Source organism: Myotis nattereri, assembly GCF_964212035.1.
Source record: "Myotis nattereri genome assembly, chromosome: 14".
Lineage (NCBI taxonomy): Eukaryota > Metazoa > Chordata > Mammalia > Chiroptera > Vespertilionidae > Myotis > Myotis nattereri.
Window position 1 is genome coordinate 30259825 of NC_138089.1, and position 21653 is coordinate 30281477.

General features: G+C 39.1%; 1 protein-coding gene across 1 annotated transcript in view; it reads right to left on the reverse strand.

Moving 5' to 3' along the window:
- SLC25A36 (solute carrier family 25 member 36) overlaps positions 1–21403 on the reverse strand; it is a 34963-nt gene extending 13560 nt beyond the window's left edge. The window contains exons 1-4 of the mRNA XM_081106538.1: positions 21171–21403; positions 8385–8549; positions 5025–5102; positions 1543–1643 (exon numbers count right to left, since the gene is read on the reverse strand). Coding sequence (XP_080962664.1) covers positions 1543–1643; positions 5025–5102; positions 8385–8549; positions 21171–21211 — 385 coding nt within the window. The 5' untranslated portion in view covers positions 21212–21403. The remainder of the gene's footprint in view (positions 1–1542; positions 1644–5024; positions 5103–8384; positions 8550–21170) is intronic.
- Between the last annotated feature and the right edge of the window lie 250 nt (positions 21404–21653).

Sequence of the window (21653 nt, forward strand, 5' to 3'; positions counted from 1 at the left end):
TGGTTTTAATTATTTCAAAAATGAAAGATTAACATTTGTTTAAAAATTTCTGGGGTTAAAAAACAAAAATGTTTAAACACTGGTAACCCAGAAATATATTCTAAAGATCCTATAGTTTGTAATTAGCTACTAACTTTGACCTTATACCCACTGAATGTGCAGAGGGAAACTCATATCTATTCATATTCAACATCTATAAAAAGTACATTAAAAAATAATTATCATTGTAAGTAGGTGACCTCTATGGTACTGAAGAACTAATTCTCAAGATGCAAATCTATGTAGGACAACCTACTCATTCTAAGGATAAGGTAACGGAAGTTCACATAAATTAATTAACTTGCCCAAGAGCTCTCCACATTGGTAAATAAGAGTATTTGCCTTGATCTTTAAAGTTTTATCTTCCAGCTTTAAAACGTCAATGAGTTAATCAACAATTACTAACTATAAAAAGCCTTGAAAATATTTTATAAGATATATGTTAAATTATATGGCAATCGATCTTTCAGAAATTAGCATTTCAAACTTACACTTAGTTCGTTAAGTATGTGGTTCAAATTGATCCAATTAATTTCTAAACAGAAAATGGTTAACAGTTTAAGGCACTCATTGTTAAGCACATAACTGACAATTAATTGATCAAGTGAAGAAAGTACATATAATTTGCTTTATAAAGTCGTAACATAATTTAGAAATGTGAGACATGGTTCAATATGCAACAAACCTCAAAAAACTGTAGAGATTTTTCTAATGAGAACCAAAGGTCATGGCTTTGTTTAACATGCATAGCAAAAAAATGATTCCAGAACCAGACTGGCCAAACCAATCTACCAGTTTAGTGTATCTTTAAGGCAGGGCAGAGAGAAGCCCAGGACTGGTTGTTTTAATTCAGAATCATACATACTCAATGATGACAGAAGAATTCCTGAAAACATTTCTATAGCAAGCACGTACATAACTAGTGCCTAGATTTCAAGTGCCATCCAGTGTGATTTATGTGAAATGCTAAACATATTTTTCAATATACATATATTACAGTAACTCTTGAGTTATCAGTAATACATCACTCACAAAAATGTCAGCATTTGAGCACAGGACAAAATGAATACTTTACCAAGAACTGCCGGCACATTTCAGACAGAAGCCAAAACATGCAGCAGAAAGGAAAAGGCACTAACAGAAATTGAGGAGAGAAGAATAAATTACAGCTCCATAACTTACTGATACTGTAATTATGATTGGATTCTTAAAACTGTTAAAAAGTGATCACTAAATATTAAGTAAACTATGCAAGACAATGTAAATAGTATATTACCTGTATGCTATCACAAATTCCTAACTACAAAATGCCAATTGACAACAGCTCTTACATATACGGCCTGGTCTAATTTATTGTATACTAATAAATGCAAAAATCATGTTTGTGGATGCTAATCAATTAGAAGCACATTGTCCTAACTTTATAATATAAATTTATCATAATTTAATAATTAAGTCTCTAAGTTTCAGAAAAAATTTTTTTTTAATATTATATAGTCATACCTGCCATTGCAGCTGAAATCATGTGTACCTGGGTAGAATCAGGATCAAATACACCATTCAACTTTTCCTTGCAGTTTGAATAAGCAGCGAAATATATTGCTCTAAAATAAAGATTTAAATTTTATCAATAAGCATGTTGCTTAATTCATAAGATTTAAATGACATGTAAATTAATCTTTATAATTTTAGAGGCATTTTAAAACAAAGTATTAGCTATATGCTCATTTAACATCAGGTTAATTTACACATTTTTTCATGAAGACCCTCTTAATGAGTTTGTATCAACTCATTAAGAAAAAGACATGTGCCCAGGCCAATGGTTTAGTGGTTAGAGAGGGCTCAATTCCTAGTCAAGGGCAGGTACTTGGGTTGTAGCTTCCTTCCCTGGCCAGGTCTGTTGGGGCCATGTGGGAAGCAACCAATTGGTGTGTCTCTCTCACATTGATGTTTTTCTCCCCCCACCACCTTTTCCTCCCTCCCACTGTATCTAAAAGTGATGGGAAAATATCCTTGGGTGAAGATCGAAAACAACAACAACAACAACAACAACAAAACAAAACAAAACAAAACAAAAAACACACACAAAAAAACTCAAATGTAAATAAAGTTCCTCAAACAGACATCCCCCCCATCCCGCCCCAATACTTTGAAAACAACTATAACTGAAAGTATTTGTATAAAATTTTGAAAACACATGAATAAGGCTGGAAGACTTATGTAGCACTAAAGCTAAATTAAATACATTTGAATTAAGGAAATATGGTATGAGCACATATATATTTTGGGGGGAGAGGAGGATAGGAAAAGAAAGATAAAACTGATTCAACCGATCAAAATGTATGTTAAACAATTTTGAGATACTATAGTGCATTCTAATCTGTACTATACACAGATTAGTTCACAATTTCCTTAAACAGACAAAACAGTTCTGAAAGAAATCAGCACCAGCAGATCAGGTGATGTTTTCCAACATTTAACATTCTATTAAATTTGCAAATTTAACTTCCTGACTATGACTTTATGTACCCCAACTACCTATTAATTATTTACCTTTTCAGGCATTGAATTAGTTGCCTGCTGTATCAAATATCCTATTATCACCAAACAATCCTGATTATCTGTCCAGTAAGGGACAGAATAGACAAACAAGTACAAATGGAGAGTCTCACTGTTGTGCCTTTTTAAATGTGCTTTTTTAAAAAAGGGAAGTTAAGCCCTGGCTGGGTTGTTCAGTTGACTGGAGTGTTGTCCCATACACCAAAAGACTGGGAGTTCAATCCCCAGTTGGGGCACATATGGAAGGCAACCAATTGATGTTCCTCTCTCACATTGATGTTTCCCTTTCTCTTTCTGTCTCTCTCTCATCAAAAAACATATCCTCAGGCGAGAATAAAGAAAAAGGGGGGAGGGAGTGAATATAATTTAAAATAAAACATTTTGTTTTATGAAAAAGGAAAATATAGGATACGTTTAATGATGCCAAATTGTGAACACAAATAAACACTGCATTCCTAGAAATCAATAAGAAAAGAGCCTGGTGGGTGTGGCTCACTGGTTGAGCATCAACCTATGAACCAGGAGGTCACAGTTCGATTCCTAGTCAGGGCACATGCTTGGGTTGTGGGTTGGATCCCCAGTAGGGGTGTGCAGGAAGCAGCAGATCAATGATTCTTTCTCATCATTGATGTTTCTATTTCTACCTCTCCCTTCCTCTCTGAAATCAATAAAAGTATATTAAAAAAAAAAAAGGAAAAAGGCATTCTAATGAGAAAATAAGCAAGGAATATACATAGGTAATTCACAAAAGAGATACAAATAATTGCAAGGAGGGTCAAAAATTAAACAAATGGCCCTAACCGGTTTGGCTCAGTGGATAGAGCGTCGGCCTGTGGACTCAGGGGTCCCAGGTTCAATTCCGATCGGGGGCATGTACCTTGGTTGCGGGCACATACCCAGTGGGGAGTGTGCAGGAGGCAGCTGATTGATGTTTCTCTCTCATTGATGTTTCTAACTCTCTATCCCTCTCCCTTCCTCTCTGTAAAAAATAAATAAAATATATTTTAAAAAAATTAAACAAATGTATATTAAAACAGCGAAAAATCATGTTTAGTCTATTTGGCAAATATTAAAAGACATAAATAGTTGCCAAAATTGTTAATACATGGTTGGATAAAGAGCAAATAATTCACTATTAGAGAATAAAAATGTAGAATGCCTTTTCAGAAGACTGATGAGGAATATTTATTAACTTTAAATGTGCATGTGCCCTTTTATCCAAAAATTCTACTCTTAGGTAACTATCCTAAAGAAAGAAATATGTTAATTTAAGTACTCAAAGATAAAAGTAAAGTGAAGTTCACAAAACCATTATTTTTGTTGTTCTTTTTTAACAGAGGAAGAGAGAGAGAAACATCAATTTGATGTATACATACTCACAATCTGGGTATGTGCCCTGACCAGGAATCAAACCCACCACCTTCTGGTGTGTGGGATGATGCTCCAATCAACTGAGCCACACTGGGCAGGGCACAAAACCATTGTTTTTAACAGCAAAAATCTGAAAATAAATCTAAAGGTTTATTAATTTAAATAATGCTTATTAATAATAGAATACTCATACTATGCAATTTTGAAAAAATTCTACACATTTTCATGGAAAAATCCTTCAAGACAAATTGGGCAAAATATTTTTTAATATGATTAAATATACATAAAGGGTAATTAAGTCTACATATTATACATTTTATGTACTTGACAGGCCAGAAATACACTGCACTGTTTATTAATGATGGTTTTGTAAAAAAAGAATAAGTGTATGTGGGAAGGGAATGTGCATTGGGTGAGAAAGAGGTGATGTGTTTAAGGTAGAAGGAGAAGTTTTATGCTATACTTTTTTTTTTAAGTCTTTATAATAAGGACAAAATTTGGGTAATTTTTAAGGGAGAAAGTAGTCCATAAAAAGTTCAAACCAAATAAATAATGAGACATGGGCCTGGTACATTGTTTGGATACAGAAAGCTGGGTATGCATTTTCACTCTGAATGTGAAATCTGCACAGCACTCTATCATGGAAGAAGTCAATCTAAGATAAAACCATATCAGAGAAAAATGACAAATTAATGTATGAAGGCCATTTTGGCTTCTTTAATAGGGATTGAAACCATTCTGTTTAGCTTGTCCCCTAAACCAAAAAATAGGCTTAGTTTTAGAGATCCAGGTCTTCGCCTTTCTTTCTGCTAGTTCCTTTAGTTTGTTCTTTGCCTTTTAAACCTGGTACAAAAACTGCTTCCCAATAATCTCACTATGAGTTCCTTTGTACCTCCACATGGTGCGACCTCCCCAACCTATCAGATGCTTACTGAGATCTGTCTGTTACACCATACTGCTTTATCCTTACCACCTTCCCCTCAGCATCTCCCTTCATTAAGCTTCAAACAAGAAAAGACTGAGACAATTTTGCTCTTTTTTTTTTTTTTTTTTACCTGGAAGGAGCCACCCCCACTAAATTGGGGCCTAATCCTCTAAACAAAGAACGAGGCCCTTCTTTCTCCAAGATCACCCTGAAAGAGAAAAACATTAGTTAGAAAGAAATAACTTTCAAAGTCTGGTACTATATTTGTATAGCAAACTTAGCATCTAAATCCCATTATGTTTGTACTATAATATATTATGCTGCTCTGGTCAATTTTCCTTACTTATGAAACATCTGTTTTTCTTGACAGTATAGTTACTGAAGACAGATTTACTAGTGATAATGAAGAGGCGGGTGGGGGGAGAGGGATTGAGGAGAGGGAAGGGGAGGGTGTCAGAATCAGTTTTGATAAAACTAGATTAGATAGAAACAGTTAAGAATAACAAATTATATAGCACATTTTGAATAGTCAGTGTTTTTTAGCCCTTTCTATAACACAGTCCCCTTCAGAAATTAAGAAACGTAGCTATCCTTTAAAAAAACATAAAACACATTTGCAAATATTCACAATTTTGTATACAATTTCACCTAATTTTTATAGACCTCTTGAAGCTCATCTATGAGCCATCTAAGAAATTAAGAGAGCCCTGGGGGATTCCCAAAGTTCCTGGTTAAGAAGCCATGAAACACTCATACCCACTAGGATGGCTATAGTAAAACAAACAGACATAAAACAGGTTGGAGAAGATGTGCAGAAATTGGAAATCTCATTCATTGGCCTTGGGAATGTAAAATGTAGCCACTTTTGGCAATAGTTTGACAATTTCACAAAATGTGAAACAACATAAAATTACAGTATGACCCAGCAAATCCATTCCTAGTATAGCCCCAAAAGAAATGAAAACCTATGTCCCTATAGTGACATTATTCATAAAACCCCCAAACTAGAAACAACCCAAATGTCCACCACCAGATGAGTAGATAAACAACGAGATATTTGGCAATATAAAGATACTTGTTAGAACATGGATGAGCCTTAAAAACATTATGTGAAGTGAAAGAAGCCAGTCACACAAAAACCATATCCTAGCCTATCTAATAAAAGGGTAATATGCAAATTAACCATCATTCCATCACAAAGATGGCGGTGCCCATAGCCACAAGATGGCGGTGCCCAGTCCCCTCAGTCCCGCCGGAGTCCCCCAGACCTGGGGAGAGGCGGCCACCAAGTGCGGGCAGTGTGAGCTGCCTGGCGGAATGCTTGCTTCATCGCCACGGTGACAAGGAAAGCGGGCAGCGGGCGTGGAGCTGCCAGGCTCCACAAAGAGCAGAGAACCACAGGGAGTGAGCCTAAGCCGTCAGGGCTCCCAGATTGGAGAGGGTGCAGGTTGGGCTGAGGGACCCACCCCCCAGGCACAAATTTCGTGCACTGGGCCTCTAATGTTATATAATTTCATTTATTTAGGCACAGTTATAGTGACAAAAAGATTAGTAGTTCCCAAGGCTGGGAGGAGGCTAAGAGGGAAGGGAGAAAATAAGGAGTGACTTCTAATAGGTAAGGATTTATTTTTGTGGTAATAAAAATGTTCTAAATTTAGAATGTTGTGATGGTTATAACTCTGTGAATATACCAAAAACAAATTGTACACTTTAAATGGGTGAATTTTATAGTATATGAATTATATAATAAAAGGCTAATATGCAAATTGTCCCCTCCAGGGAGTTTGACCAGGGGGTGGGGCGGGCTGGCTGGCCAACTGGCCGCGGCCCCTCCACCAGTCGGCCCCACCCCCAATCGCCCCCCCACCCCCCACTCAGGAGTGGGTCCAGCCAGAGCCACCCATGCATGGGCTAGTATCTCAATAAAGATGTTGAGGGGAGAAGGAGAAGCAGCAGCAGCGGCCATGAAACAGGGTCCCAGAGTAAAGCGATGCTAGGGTAAGAGAATGAAGACTGGGAAATCACCTTTATACTGATGACAGGTGAAACATGTTAAATTAACTCTTATATAAGAGGGCCTGAAAAAGTGAGAAATTAAAGCAGAGGCCAGAGGTCCTATAGTTCCTCTAAGGAAAGTCAGAGAAGGCAGAACCATTGAAAAACAGAATAGCCCTATCCTAGTCAGTTTGGCTCAGTGGATAGAGCATCAGCCTGTGGACTGAAGAGGCCAGGATTCAATTCCAGTCTAGGGCACATGCTGGGGGGGTTTTGGGTTCTATTCCCAGTAGGGGGCCTGCAGAAAGCAGCCAATCAATGATTCTCTCTCATCACTGATGTTTCTATCTTTCTCCCTCTCCCTTCCTCTCTGAAAACAATAAAAATATATTTAAAAGAAAGAAAAACAGAATAGCCCGGTGTGGCTTAGTAGGTTGGGCATCATCCCATGCACCAAAGGTTGCTGGTTCAATTCCCAGTCAGGGTACATGCCGGGTTACGGGCTCGATCCCTGGTAGGAGGCATACAAGAGGCAGCCAATCAATGCATCGCTTTCACATTGATGTTTCTCTCCCTTCTCTCTCTAAAAATCAATTTTTAAAAATCTTAAAAATAAAAGGCAAAAAACACACACAACCATAATAAAAAATAATAGTGTTGTTGCAAAGGTCAAAGGGAGAACTCTGAGAGGTAATCAGTGGTAATATATGTCAAAATCGTATTAAAATATTCTTATTAATCAGAAGTATTTACAAATAACTACGTCATTTTAATTCAAACTTGTTAACAATTTTATTCTACCTATTCGTGTACTTAGGTAAGTTTAAACAAAGAAAAGACTGATAAAATCTTTTGGTAGAGAAAGTAAACACACAGTATGAGCTTATTTGCTACTACAAAATAAACACTAGTGAACTAAGTTCAAACAGATTATGTCCCAATTGAGCTGATAAGGCAGAAACACAAGGTATTCAGTTACATACTTAAGTTTAAACATGTAAAACCTAGTTTCAATAGTTTTAAAATTTCAATCCAGTTTGTAGCATAATAAAGTATGGTAAAATGTAAAACCAAATCTTTTTTAAAGCATCAAGAATGCCAAACACTGAATCACATTTTAAAATCAGTAGAAGTCTGCTTTAATCTCAATTATTGTTGAGGTTATATAAAAGTCACAGACTGCCATTAATTGGACATATTTATTACTTAATTCAAAATAAAATACCTATAATAGTTTTAGGAAATACATCCACCGGATAAGTGCAAAAACTATTCCAAATATACATGAGTTAGATAATACATTTTATATTATTCAAGATAATACACTTTATATTAGCCAATATAAAATGTTGGATGATCATTATTAATGAGCATAATTCAGAGTAACTCTATCATTAAATTTGTAAAATTTTTAAAATGTCAATATAAACAAACAAATATATGAACATCATTAAGGTAGATAAACTAAAAATAAAAATGAGTACTGTGCTCTCACTTTAGGCAATGGAGAGGTCCAGGAGACACTACTCGGTTGACACTGGCTCCAGCCATGGTGTTCAGCTGAACTTCAGAGATATAAAGCGTCAGAGAAGATGACTGTAGCCGTGTTTTTACAACTTCCAGTGGACATGTCAGAATAGCTCCCACGGTACCACCACATCTACAAAACATGAAAAGAACAAAACGTACCTACTTAATTCATAAGTTAGTACACATGTAGGCAAGTAGGAGTTTACCAAGGTACTAAAATGTAACTTTTTTTTATTTTAGAAGACTAAATACTCCTTTAACGTTTCATTTGACTGCATACAGAAACACCTTTGGCAGTTAGAAAGAACTAAGCTTAATATCTACCCCATAAAGAGTTAGTCAACAAGAAAGACTCAAGAAATTTCCTCTCTTGTACCCTTTCTTACACAGCTACTAAAGGATTTGTTCCACAAGTTACAGAAGAGGGAACACCTAAGACTAACACTATGTTACATGTCAATATTTCAATAAAACTGGGAGGAAAAAGAGGGAATTGAATGCAGGAACAAAATAACCCAGGAGAGGGAGAATGGTGTCCCAAGATGACAGTGAAATGTCAAGAATCAGAAAAATAATAAGGCCAGTCTGCCCGCTGTGGCTCAGTGGTTGAGTGTTGACCCATGAATCAGGAAGTCATGAGGTCATGGTTCCATTCTAGTAGCCCAGGTTGTGGCTTGATCCTCTCAGTAGGGGGCATGCAGAAAGCAGCCAATCAAGGATTCTCTCTCCTCACTGATGTTTCTATCTCTCTCTCTCCCTTCCTCAACCTCTAAAAGAAATAAAAACTTACTAAAAAAAAGAAGAAAAAAAAAACAGGCCAGATAGATTAGGATGACAGAATTCAGAGGGATAAAGATCTCCAGGAGAAAAAAAGACTAACAGACAAGTATATTTGACCATATGAAAATAAAAAAAATCAAGTATAAATACTCACATAACTAAGCAAACGTTTAAAAATGTGGGGTAATTATTTTCTCTACAGGAGAAAATGAAATTACTCAAGAAAATGAAGCTATTCAAAATGAAGTTGTCAAGTCACACCTTAGCTGTGCTATCAACAATATTTATATTATCATAGTAAGGTAAGCACTGACTACTGATTTAACAAAAAACTGTGATGTAAATAACTATATATTGAGAGGAGGAAAAGATGGGGTAAACAGGGAGTGGTGTACTATAACTAAATCCAGAAAAGAAAGTATGAAGAAAATACCAAAGGAAATAGCTAAGACTTATAGGAAGTTCCTATTAAGAAGATGTGAGGGAGAACTGTAGAAATACTGATTTTTATTATTTTTCAGCACCCTTTTTTTTAACCTTTTGAATACATATTTAATTAATTTATCAAAATTTTAGCAGTATTTTTAAAAAACAGTAGGGTTTTTAAACTAGAGAATGTAGTTGATATTTCTGGGACTCACTGGACCTCATGAAAAAAATAATGTATATAGTATGCAACTGTCTTTTGACTCAGAACTTCAAAAAAAATCAGAATCTTGACCACTTCTCATCATTTCCACCCTGGTCTAAGCCACTGTATCGTTGATTGTACTGAAAACTTAAGTCAGATCAGTCTCTCCTCTGCTAAAAACTTTCCAGACTTCCTAACTCATTCAGAATAAAAACCAAAGTCCTCACAATGGCCTATAAGATCTTATACAATCTGTCCTTTATTGATCCCTCTGACCTCATCAACTATTCACCTTCTAACTGCTCCAGCCACACTGGACTCTCTGATACCTTAATTATAGTTAACTCTTGAACAATATGGGGAGGTAGAAGCAGTAACCCCCATCTCTACATAGTTGAAAATCCACATATAACTTTTGATTCCCCCCAAACTTAACTACTGTATTAGAGTTTAATACACCAAGCATGGTCCTGCCCCAGGAGCTTTGTTCTTGCTATTGCCTCTATCTATAATATTCCTGCTTGCAATATGGGAATGGATTACTACTATACCTCCTTATCTTTGTTCAGTGGCCACTTCTCAGTGATGTACTACCTGATCACTATATATAAAGTCACACCAACTCTTTATTCACCTTCCTTGTACTATTCTTCTCTACAGCACATACTGCCACTTAACATACTAAACATTTTATGTAGTTATACTTCTGTGTCCCTTTATGCTACAATGTAAGCATCATGAAAGCAGCAATTTCTATCCACTACTGTGAACCAAAACCTCTGATAATGCCTGTGACATAGCAAACACTCATGTGTTGAATGAGTGAATAAACACTGTATCACTTGTTATCCTAGGATTGAAGAGAAAGAAGTCTATGTGCCTGGTCCAACTTCCTTATTTTGTAGGTAAGGAAACAAAAGCTCTGAAAAGGAAAATTACTTGTTCCAGGTTAACAGCCAGTTACTTAAAGGACAAACCACATCTCCTGATTCTTAGTCCAGCTCTTTCTCTCCCTTTTATCAGTGGCTTCCAAATCTTTAACTTCATCACATGAGAAATATTTTACATCAAGATGCAGTATACCCACAGGTACAAACATTTCACAGAATACAGGGCAGGGCAAAAGTAGGTTTATAGTTGTGAGCACATGAAACAATTTATTCTTGTATTAGTAAGTATTGTACTAGTTTCCATATAAACATGTTGGTCATAAAGCAACCAAATTCATTTCATAATCCACTAATGAGCTGCTATGAAATTTGAGGCTGTGAAGAATCCAGGATCAAGGAGGGAAAGAGTCTGGAATCTAGAAGGCTACATGGAAGATTCGCCATTTGCAACAACAAAGACATTCTGCTAAGTGAAATAAACCAGACACTGAAAGGAAAAAAATGCACGATCTCAACTTTTATGTGAAATCTTAAAAAGTTGAATACATAAGAGACAAAAAGTAGACGGTTGCTTACCTCGGGTGAGGAGGTGGGAAAAATGGGGACATACTGGCCAAAGGGTGCAAAATTGCAGTATGTAAGATAAGTAAGTCTAAAGTTCTAATGTACAGCATAATGACTATAACTAACTATATAACTATGTGGAATACTAGAAATTTGCTAAAAGTAAATTTTAGGTACTCTCATAAAAAATGTTAACTATGTTGAGATGATATGCTATACATAGTAATTACTATATATATATATGTTTTACACCATATATGTGTGTGTGTGTGTGTATACATATACATACATACATACAGACACACACACACACACACACACACACACAGTTTTTAAAAAGGCCAAGCGAAGAAGCTCCTATAATTATCTAGGTATGAGGTATTGAGGGCTGACAATCATTAGTTGCAGCTGAGATAAAGGGATACAGAGGCTTTTTGATATCCAACTATCCTCAAGTCTCACTGGTTCTACAATCAGAACTTCCTTTCGTATTTTTCCTCACAGTCCCCACTGACAGTGCCTTAAAGAAAGCCGTCATTTTATTTCTTGCCTTCTAAGTAGTTGAGAGTCCCTCTGATCCAGTAATGTGGCCAATGAGTTAATTTGCTACTAATAAAGACTAAGTTGGACCTTTTACTATTAAAATAAAGTTATAGTTAAGTTGCTCACTCCATTGCTTTAAATGCTTTGATTAGCAAAGAGAGAACAGCCAAGAAGAGAACAGCCAAGCTTGATAGCCGAAGAGCACAAAAGGTCATTATTCTGTAACAACAGAAATCTAGATGGAGTTTCTATGGTTAAGAATCACTATACTTTAAATGTCACATAATCTTGGGATATCCAGGTTAAAGCACCTAAACTATATATTCTTGGTGAAACTACTTGGATCAATGCTCATTTTAGAGTGTTATAGGCAGATATCATACATTTTAAAGATATAAGAAGGCCAAGGTTGCTTTCTTATGCACTGATATTAGGGAATATTTAGAACTGTTTAAAAATTCTGGCATGCCAGGTGTTCTAACTACTTAAGGGCCTATGATCCCTTGAGTAAAACAGTGGCTAAAAGCTACTTAGAATGGAGATTTTTAAAAAATGTTTTGAAGCCAGGCACAGTATAACCAAAAGACTTGTTAAAATTAAAAAACACACACAAAAATAAATCAGTGCAAATATGTCTTATAAGAAAGAAGCCTCTGTGGGCCCCAAAGTGCTCTCCCAACTCAAGTTATATCAACATAGGAATAAGTTTAGGGTGGTGGTGAAGGGGATAGGAGGTAAGAGAAATTGTTCACTAGGTGTGAATAACAAGCAGATTAGTCTCAGCCATATTGCCCCCAAGAGTCATCAGTCAGTCTCAGCCATATTGCACCAGGAGTCATCAGTCAGTCTCAGCCACATTGCACCAGGAGTCATCAGTCCCTAGGTCAGCTGCATAAACACAAAACCCCATCAGGGGGATAGCCTCAAGCTGCGGAGCAACGCTGAATCTTCCAGTTTCCCTGGCTCTAGCAGACTTTTACTAGCCACACCAGGGGAGGAACTCAAGGCACCCCAGGATTCTGCTCAGGAAAAGGTGGATCATAGAAAAGACTGGGATTCTAAGACTGTAGTCGTTAGACATATTTCCTTGATTTTAACCTTCTGAGCATGTATGGAGCAGGACACTTGTTTTTAATATGCAAGGTAATTTATAAATGGAAAAACCTATACTGATTGGGTCCACATTACTGTTGTTGTATGTGTGCGTGCATGTATGTGTATATCTATATGTATATATACAGTATGTATATGTATTTTAGAAATATATGCTGTTGTGTGTGTATATATATACACACACTTTAGAAATATATGTATTAACTTGAAGCAAACCTATTTTGTCAGACAACTGCAGTGTTAGCTTTGTGCATAGACTGAAATATTTTGTCATTTTTCTGTCTGCAGGTAATATAGCCCACTGTAATTTCCTAATTAGGGCATTAGTCAAATTAAGAAATATTACTAAGGCCCAATCAGTGTGGCTCAGTGGATTGAGCATCATCCCATGCACCAAGAGGTTGCTGATTCGATTCCCAGTCAGGACATATGCCCAGGCTGTGGGCTCCATCTCTAGTAGAGGGTGTGTGCAGGGAGGCAGCTGATAGATGTTTCTCTATCACCAACGTTTCTATTTTCTCTCCCTCTCCTTCCCTCTCTTTCTCTAAAAAAAAAAAAAAAATGAAAAGAAAGAAGCCCTGGCCAGTTTGGCTCAGTGGATAGAGCGTTGGCCTGAGAACTGAAAGATCCCAGGTTCGATTCCGGTCAAGGGCACATGCCTGGGTCGTGGGCTTGATCCCCAATGGAGGACCTGCTGAAAGGCAGCTGATCCATGATTCTCTCTCATCATGGATATTTCTATCTCACTTTTCCTTCCTCTCTGAAATCAATAGAAATATATTTTTTTTTAAAAAAAAGGAAGGAAGGAAGGAAGGAAGGAAGGAAAAGAAATACCACTAAGGAAGAAAATCATTAAAAAGTTAGCCAAGGAGTTTTTCAATCTCAAAATATGTAACCTGTTTCTGAAATCCTATAAAAACCATTTAGGAAGTCTTACCAAAATTGTTTCTCTAGTAGTATATTTGTAGTTTCTATGAGCTTTAATGTTTGGGCAAGAAACTATACAAGTTCTTGAAATGGTGAATGAAGAACATACTCCATATACTTGACAGACTAACTTATGAAAATCAGATAGATACAAAAGTGGTTGAAAATAACTATGTTTGGGGTATACATAGTATTTCTGATGCAGGGAAAAAAATTAACAGGCCAGGCTTATTTTGAACAATAATCAAGACACCTATAACATGAGAAAAAAAGGGAAATGTTAGCCAACAACTTAGATAAGTTGTTGGTAAACATGGAAATACAGAAGGAAGTCATATCATACAGCCCAAGATGTAGGTGTATGGTTTGCACTTTCAGAAAACACAGTAAGAGATCAGACTGAGAGCATTAGTCAAATTAAGAAATACTACTAAGGCCCAATCAGTGTGGCTCAGTGGATTGAGCATCATCCTATGCATCTAAAATTCAATATAGAAACAAAATACGCTGAGGGTATGTGATAGGTTTAGTAAAGGTAAATTTCCCCCCACAAACTGTTCCTTTGTTTCTCTGCTCCCCCTAAGCAACAAATCTCAGAATTCTACTTATCTCTAAGTTCTCTCCCACTCCAATACCTTTACTCCTTGCTCTGCCTAGAAATTGCTAATCAAGGTCAACAAAGGTCTCCAATTGTTAAATTCAATGTTTAAGAGCTCTCAGATCTCACCTTAATTGACAGTAACACCACAGCTTATCCTACACTCCTTCCGAAATACTGTATTTGTTAATTTGACTTTCAGAATGCATTTTCTTGGTCTCTTTCTAAGTATACTTTGCTGGTTTCTCATTGCCTCTTTTGTTGAAGTCTCTAGAGGTCCATCTATGGTCCTTTCCTCTATATTCATTCCCTTAATGATCTCATCTAGGTTCATGGTATCATCTATGTTCCAATAACTACTAAATGTACATCTTGAGTCCACACCTCTCCCCTGGATTCTAGACTAATGTATCCAACCAACCACCTAAACAACTGGCTTCTTGGCCTCTCCACTTCTCAAACTTCCCATGTCTAAAATGAAACTATGGATCTTCCCCTACCCCCAATCCTATTCCATCTGCAACCTAGCTCATCTCAGTTAACAGCAATACCCTCCTTCCAAGTGCCCTAACTAAAAAGCTTGGAGTTATTATACATCTAATATATCACAATGTGCTATGAACAACTGTTATTGCTCATTTTGATTTCTGCAGTAGCCAAGTCATCCTCTTACTTCTGCCCTTACCCAGTTATTAAACACTAGAGGCCCGATGCATGAAATTAGTGCAGGGGGAGGGAGGCCCTCAGCCCAGCCTGTGTCCTCTCACAATCCGGGACCCCTTGGGGGATGTTGGGCCTAAACCGGCAGTCGGATATCCCTCTCGCAATCTGGGATGCTGCATGCACCAGTGAACATACTTTTCATACAGGTGAAAGGCATCTTGCTATTGTATGGGCAGCTACATTTTTTTGCCCTGATTATAAAAAGTAGTACAAAACAAGATCCTTCTGAGGCAGTAGTACCATTTTCCCCATCTTATGGGTGGAAACTGAAGCAGAGAGAAGTTAAGTAATTGGCTTTGTCACACAGTTATAAGTGTCAGAATCAGGGCTGACCATAAAATGTGCAAGCCAGAGTCCATGCATGTCATTACTGCATCATCCTGTTATTTTCAGTGTTAGAGTAGCCTTGCCAAGTTTTAATTTTTAAATCTAAGACACTGTTCCCAATATATAGGATAGGGTCCCTAGGCCTGGCTGGCAATCAGGGCCATCTGTGGGGTGACCGGCAGGCGGGGGTGATCGCCTCCCCCCCAGTCCCCCCCCCCCCCCGCTGGCACCCAACTTGGCTGGCAGCCTGGTGCTGCCCACTGGCCGGCCCTGCCCCCCCATCACCTCCCTCTGGGTGGGTGGGGGGGCAGCTCCTGCATTGAGCATCTGCCCCCTAGTGGTCAGTGCACATCATAGCAACCAGTTGTTCTGCTGGTCAGTCAATTTGCATATTAGGGTTTTATTATATAAGATGATGACCAGAGTTAGCCTTTAAAACTTGTGCAATGACTCCTTCCATTTCAAAAAAAGCTAAGTCCTTTAATGGCCTAAAAACACTCTACTGTCTATATACTTGCCTCATTATTGTGCTCCTACACTAGGATCTTTTCACTGCCTGTTCTCTCTTAAGAGTTAACGCTCTCTCCTCGAGGTCTTTGCTCAAAACTCACCTTTCTTAGTAAGACTCATCACCATCCCCATATTTAGAAATAAATGCACTTCCACTATTCCCCTTTATCCTGCTCCATTTTTTCATTTTTTTTCATAGCAATGAACACCTTTTTAATTAATGATATAATTCAATCCACCTTTTCAGATAATTGTGGATATTTTTCAATTCCACATTAAAACTGACAAGTGGTAGGTTCTTAAAGAAATTGTAATCTGAAATATACCAATAAACTTTACACAGTTGCACGACTCTGTAACATCATGCATTGATCATTTGAAAAATATTGGTTCACTGAGTTACACAGGTCTTCCAAGTGTTGATACATTTTATTAAGCAATTTAAAAATTTACACTTCCTGTCAGTCCAAGATTTCAAAAACCATAATTTTTGCTTGAAACCTCGTATTTTATCATATGGCAAAAGTGTTGTCAGTGGTTTTCCTTGAATCAACAGGCCCACTGCCTTCATTTTATGAGAAAATGTCTGCCAAATAGGCAAGTCCAAAAGTCAGTCAATTAATTGTTCTTAAAATAAGAAAGATTCTCATGAAAAAAGAGGCTAGCTCAACTTGAGACTGAAGCAACTAAAAAACTACTTTGGTATGCAGAAGTACTTTATTCATATTTCCCATTTTGTCACACAGAAATAAAGATGAGTACACTCAAGAGTCAAGATTTAATAAAATTAATTTTTCTGCTTTAAGAACATTCATAAGTGAAACTGGTTTTTTAAATTGCTAGTGCCAACAACTACTAGTGCAACAGGGCAACACTGCCTTGATGCATGTTAAGGCACCAGCAATTTTACCCATCATTGCTTATGAACTATCAGTACAAATGCAACACAGTGAAAAAGCAAATAGTGTCTTAGTATTTTTAGGAAAATAGCTTTAACCTCTCAGACCAATGAAAGGGTCTTGGGAACTCCCAGTGGTCCATGACCCAGCTGGCTGTACTACACTAACACACTTACACGAAAATAGTTTCAAGAATACTATACATTAGGATTAGCAACTTCCCTTAGTCTTGTAATCTATTAGAATGAAAGAATGCATTTTTACAAGGAAAAGAAAAAGTGGTAAAAATTATGGAAGTAAGGCTAATAAAAAACAAAATGGAAATAAACCAAACCACATTGATTATACTTTTTTTTTAAAATATATATATTTTATTGATTTTTTACAGAGAGGAAGGGAGAGAGATAGAGAGTTAGAAACATCGATGAGAGAGAAACATCGATCAGCTGCCTCCTGCACATCTCCCACTGGGGATATGCCCGCAACCCAGGTACATGCCCTTGACCGGAATCGAACCCGGGACCCTTCAGTCCACAGACCGACGCTCTATCCACTGAGCCAAACCGGTTTTGGCCATTAATTATACTTTTAAGTATTCTACTTCTGCCCTGATTTTACAAGGAACCAGGTAAAGTAATTTAACAAATTTCTGCAGAATCACGTATTTGACACCCAAGTGGGAGTTTCTTACTGAATAAATGAATGGATAGATTAATTCCATAACAAAGTTTTTTGGATAATTTGAGATATTACTCATTACACGTATTAAGCTCTCACTGTCACAGAAGCTACAAAGGAAAAAAATCATCAAGTGTTGAAGGTGTAGTCCTCCCATGTGAGACAATTTCTCTCAAATAGGAAAGAAAATAGTGAACTGCCTCTTGGTGGACATACGCAACTGACACAATACTAGACATTGTGTAGTTCTATTAAAGAATTAAAACATGTTTCATATTTATATATTCATATAGGGACATATAGTGTTATTAAAAGTGAAATTAAACTTTCCTGACACATCCTTTTGCAGGATGCTGTGAGTTGCCTCCAAAACTCAATTAACATAACCAATGACCTTACAAACTCTGAATGTTAACTCTGGCAAAACATAATGGGACCAAAGGGTGTCTTAAAGAAAGCACGAGTTATGCATGTGAGTATGTCACCCAGACACAAGGTCCAGTGCTGCTGGTCTGTTTCAAATGTTCCTGATTTAATAATACAGCCACTAGGCTATTAGAAATCTGAGATCCTGATAAACACACACTTCAATAAATACTATTATAATCATCAGGAAAACAATCCAAAGGCTTCACATTCAATTTTTGTCTAAGATTAAATGTCGCTGTGAAAAGTTACTTAGTTCTTTTAATATATATTGTGTTTTCATAATTTAACCCAAATGATACTTGTGTTTGCCCAAACAGCTAAAAAAAAAATATATATATATATATATAGATATAGATATATAGATACATCTTTCCTTTTCTCTACCTAGTTATTAAAGTAAAACTAAATTTCCTAACTCCCAATTTACTTGATTCTATCAGGATTTTTAAAAAATGAAATTTAGTTTTCTGTGAAGAACATCTAAACTGTAAGCCACTAAGAGGTATAAGAGAATTAGACATCTTCAATTAAGAATGATGTCACGGAAGCAGCCTGATTTGCATTTCCACCAGGCTTAGCACACAGACTTCCAGAATATTCTACAGAATTGATTTTATATAATAAAGAGCTGGAAGAATCTTTAGAGATTCGTTTCTTCTCATTTTACATGTATGGAAAACGGTCTTACCTTGGGTAAGTCAATTTTTCATACTTCAGTATTTTTCCCCATAATTTGAAGGGGATGAAACAGATGATCTTTACCATCCTTCCTAGTTCTAATGTTTCTCTAATATGGATAAGCCAGGTTTTATATTGAGTGACTTATGCAACCACATTTAAATGTAAAATCAAGACAACATGCAAAGGAAGGGAATTTACAAGGCTGAATACCTATCTTATGTCAGACCCTACATCCCAGTATCTCATTTAATACTGTAAATGACCGGCCCAGGCTAGGTTCTTTCCGGGAGGGGCTCCTACATCTATTTATGTTTAGAAGCTGCAGAAACTCTCCATTCCTGCCCTGGCCAGTTTTGCTCAGTGGGTAGAGCATCAGCCTGTGGACTGAAGGGACCCAGGGTTCAATTCCAGGTCAAGGGTACATGCCCGGGTTGCAAGCTGATCCCCAATAGAGGGCGTGCAGGAAGCAGTCGATCAATGATTCTCTCTCATCATTGATGTTTCTCTCTCTCTCTCTCCCTCTGCCTTCCACTCTGAAACCAATAAAAATATATTAAAACAAAAACCAAAAAACAAAACGCTCTCCATTCCTGTTTTTGAAGAAAAAGCCAACCAGAAAGGCCTTTATATGTATTAATAATAACAAAGTGACTGATAACAAAGTTGATCCTAAACCAAATTGGGAAGTTAGTGCAACCAAAGTAGTATTTCAAATAAATATGCCCTACTTTTAAGAAAACTTGATATATGAATCTCAAATGCAGAGTAATAGAAATGTTAGGACATAGAGAAGGGCCTTAGAGATGGTATAGCATGTCTTCCACATTTTATAGATGAAGCAATTAAAATCAAAGGTCTTGTCCATTTTTCACTCAAAATAGTGGCCAGAAGTAGTGCAGTCTCCTAACTTTCAGGCATTTGCTAGCGATCTAATTACAACAGGGAATCCAATCATTTGCATAACAAGGCATCTTTACCTCTACATGGCCAATGAGTTTTTAAGGATTGAATCTGCCAAGATTACCAATAAATGAATCAGCGACGTGTAAAGCAAACTTTGCCTAAATTGGGTCTCACGGATTAAAAGAAACATTTTAAATGTCAGAACAGTGGTTGGCCCACAACTGGTGTGCAGTCAACGTTCAATGAATGTGCCACGAGGCAACGAATGGCATCGCTGGCACCGGAGTCCACATGCCCAACTCCAATGAAGACACTGTGAGCAGAGCTGCGAACACATCAACTTGATATTCCTAAAAAGGTTGATTAAAGAACAAACTATGGGCTACCTTGGGCCGCATCCGGCCCGTTTGAAATGAATAAAACTAAAAAAAAAAAAAAAAAGACCATACCCTTTTATGTAATGATGTTTACTTTGAATTTATATTAGTTCACACAAACACTCCATCCATGCTTTTGTTCCGGCCCTCCGGTCCAGTTTAAGAGCCCATTGTGGCCCTCGAGTCAAAAAGTTTGCCCACCCTTGGGCTAAGAGGATGTGCCTTTATACGGACATATGGGCAGAAAAAAATTATGCCTCGACATAATTCACCGTAGCCATTTTTGATATATTATGATCCTAAACTTAACATTGTTACGATTCTTCAAATAATCTGGAAGGGGCAGACCCGAAAGGGAACCTAAACGGGCTCAACAAAATATCAGCGGGCAACCTAAAACTTCAGGCCCCGTCCCACCCCTGCGGACACTTAGCTACCGCCAGAGCTTCTGACCTGTCCCTACCCCCCCCCGCCCCCCCCCCACACCAGCCCCCCACTTTCTCTTTCAAGAAAAGGCAAAGCGGCGGGTGCAGCAGGGGACCGGCTGGTTCTCCAAAGAATGCGACCTCAGAGGCATGGCCGCTTTTTGCCCCGCATCTCGTCGCCTTGGAGAAGCTGACGAAGGAAAATTCCCCAGAGCTAGAAACCCACGGCCACTGCGGGAGAGAGAACACCGAAGCCTGTCGGGTGCCGGGAACCCCCGAGGGCCGCCCCGGAAACCGGCGGCTCGAGTCCGCCGCGCGGCCCGAGCGGCTCCAGGAGGCCCCGTAGCCCGCGCGGCGGGAGGGAAGGAGGCGGCCCAGGCCCGGCGCCCATTTTGTCTTGGGCCTCCGCACGTCCCGCCCCGTCCTCCATCCCCCCTTCCCGGCCGAGCAGCCTACGTGAGGCCCGCAGCTGCACCCCCGCCGCGGCCCGCACCGCAGACACCCGCTAGGCCTCGGCGCGTGGCCCCAACTCCGCCCGCCCGCCCGCAGGCCCCAGCCTCGCAGCAGCTCCGCAGGCCCCCAACCTCACGTCCTTCCTCGGCTTCATCCCCTCAACCCTCCCCGATGGGGCCGCACCCCGTCATTCTGCGGACCGAGACCCCCGAGGCCCCCTCGCCGCCCGCTCCTCGGGCCACAGCCCCCGGCCTCCGCCCAGCCCCGCCGCCCGAGCCCGCCCGCCCGCCCGGGCCGTACCCCCCGGCAAACAGATGCACCAGCGTGTCCCTCTGGCTCATTCTCTCTCCCGCATGTCCTCCGGGCGCTGAGGCAGGACGCGGACCCGGCCGCCCGCGACGGCCGGCGGCTTCGGCCCGGCACTGGAACCGCACAGGGACCCAAGGTGGCGACGACAAGCGGGCGGAGGAGCGTCTGCAGAAAGTCGCCGGCGCGGCCCTCCCAGCAGCGCGGAGCGGCGCCGCCTCCCGCTCCAGCCCGGCGCTCACGACCCGAGCAGGAGAGCGAGGGAGGCGGCGCGGCGGGGCGGGGCGGGGCGGGGCGGGGCGGGGCCGGCTGGCTGCGGGGGAGAGACTATTCCGCGACCCCCTCCCCCTCCATATAAACAGAAGCTCCCATTGGTCCGCGCCGGCTGACGTCACGAGCCCAGCATGCCTGTTTCACGTGATCGCCAAGGGGTTTCTCAATGAAAGGGGCCGGTAGGCGGGGCCAGAGCGCGTGCGG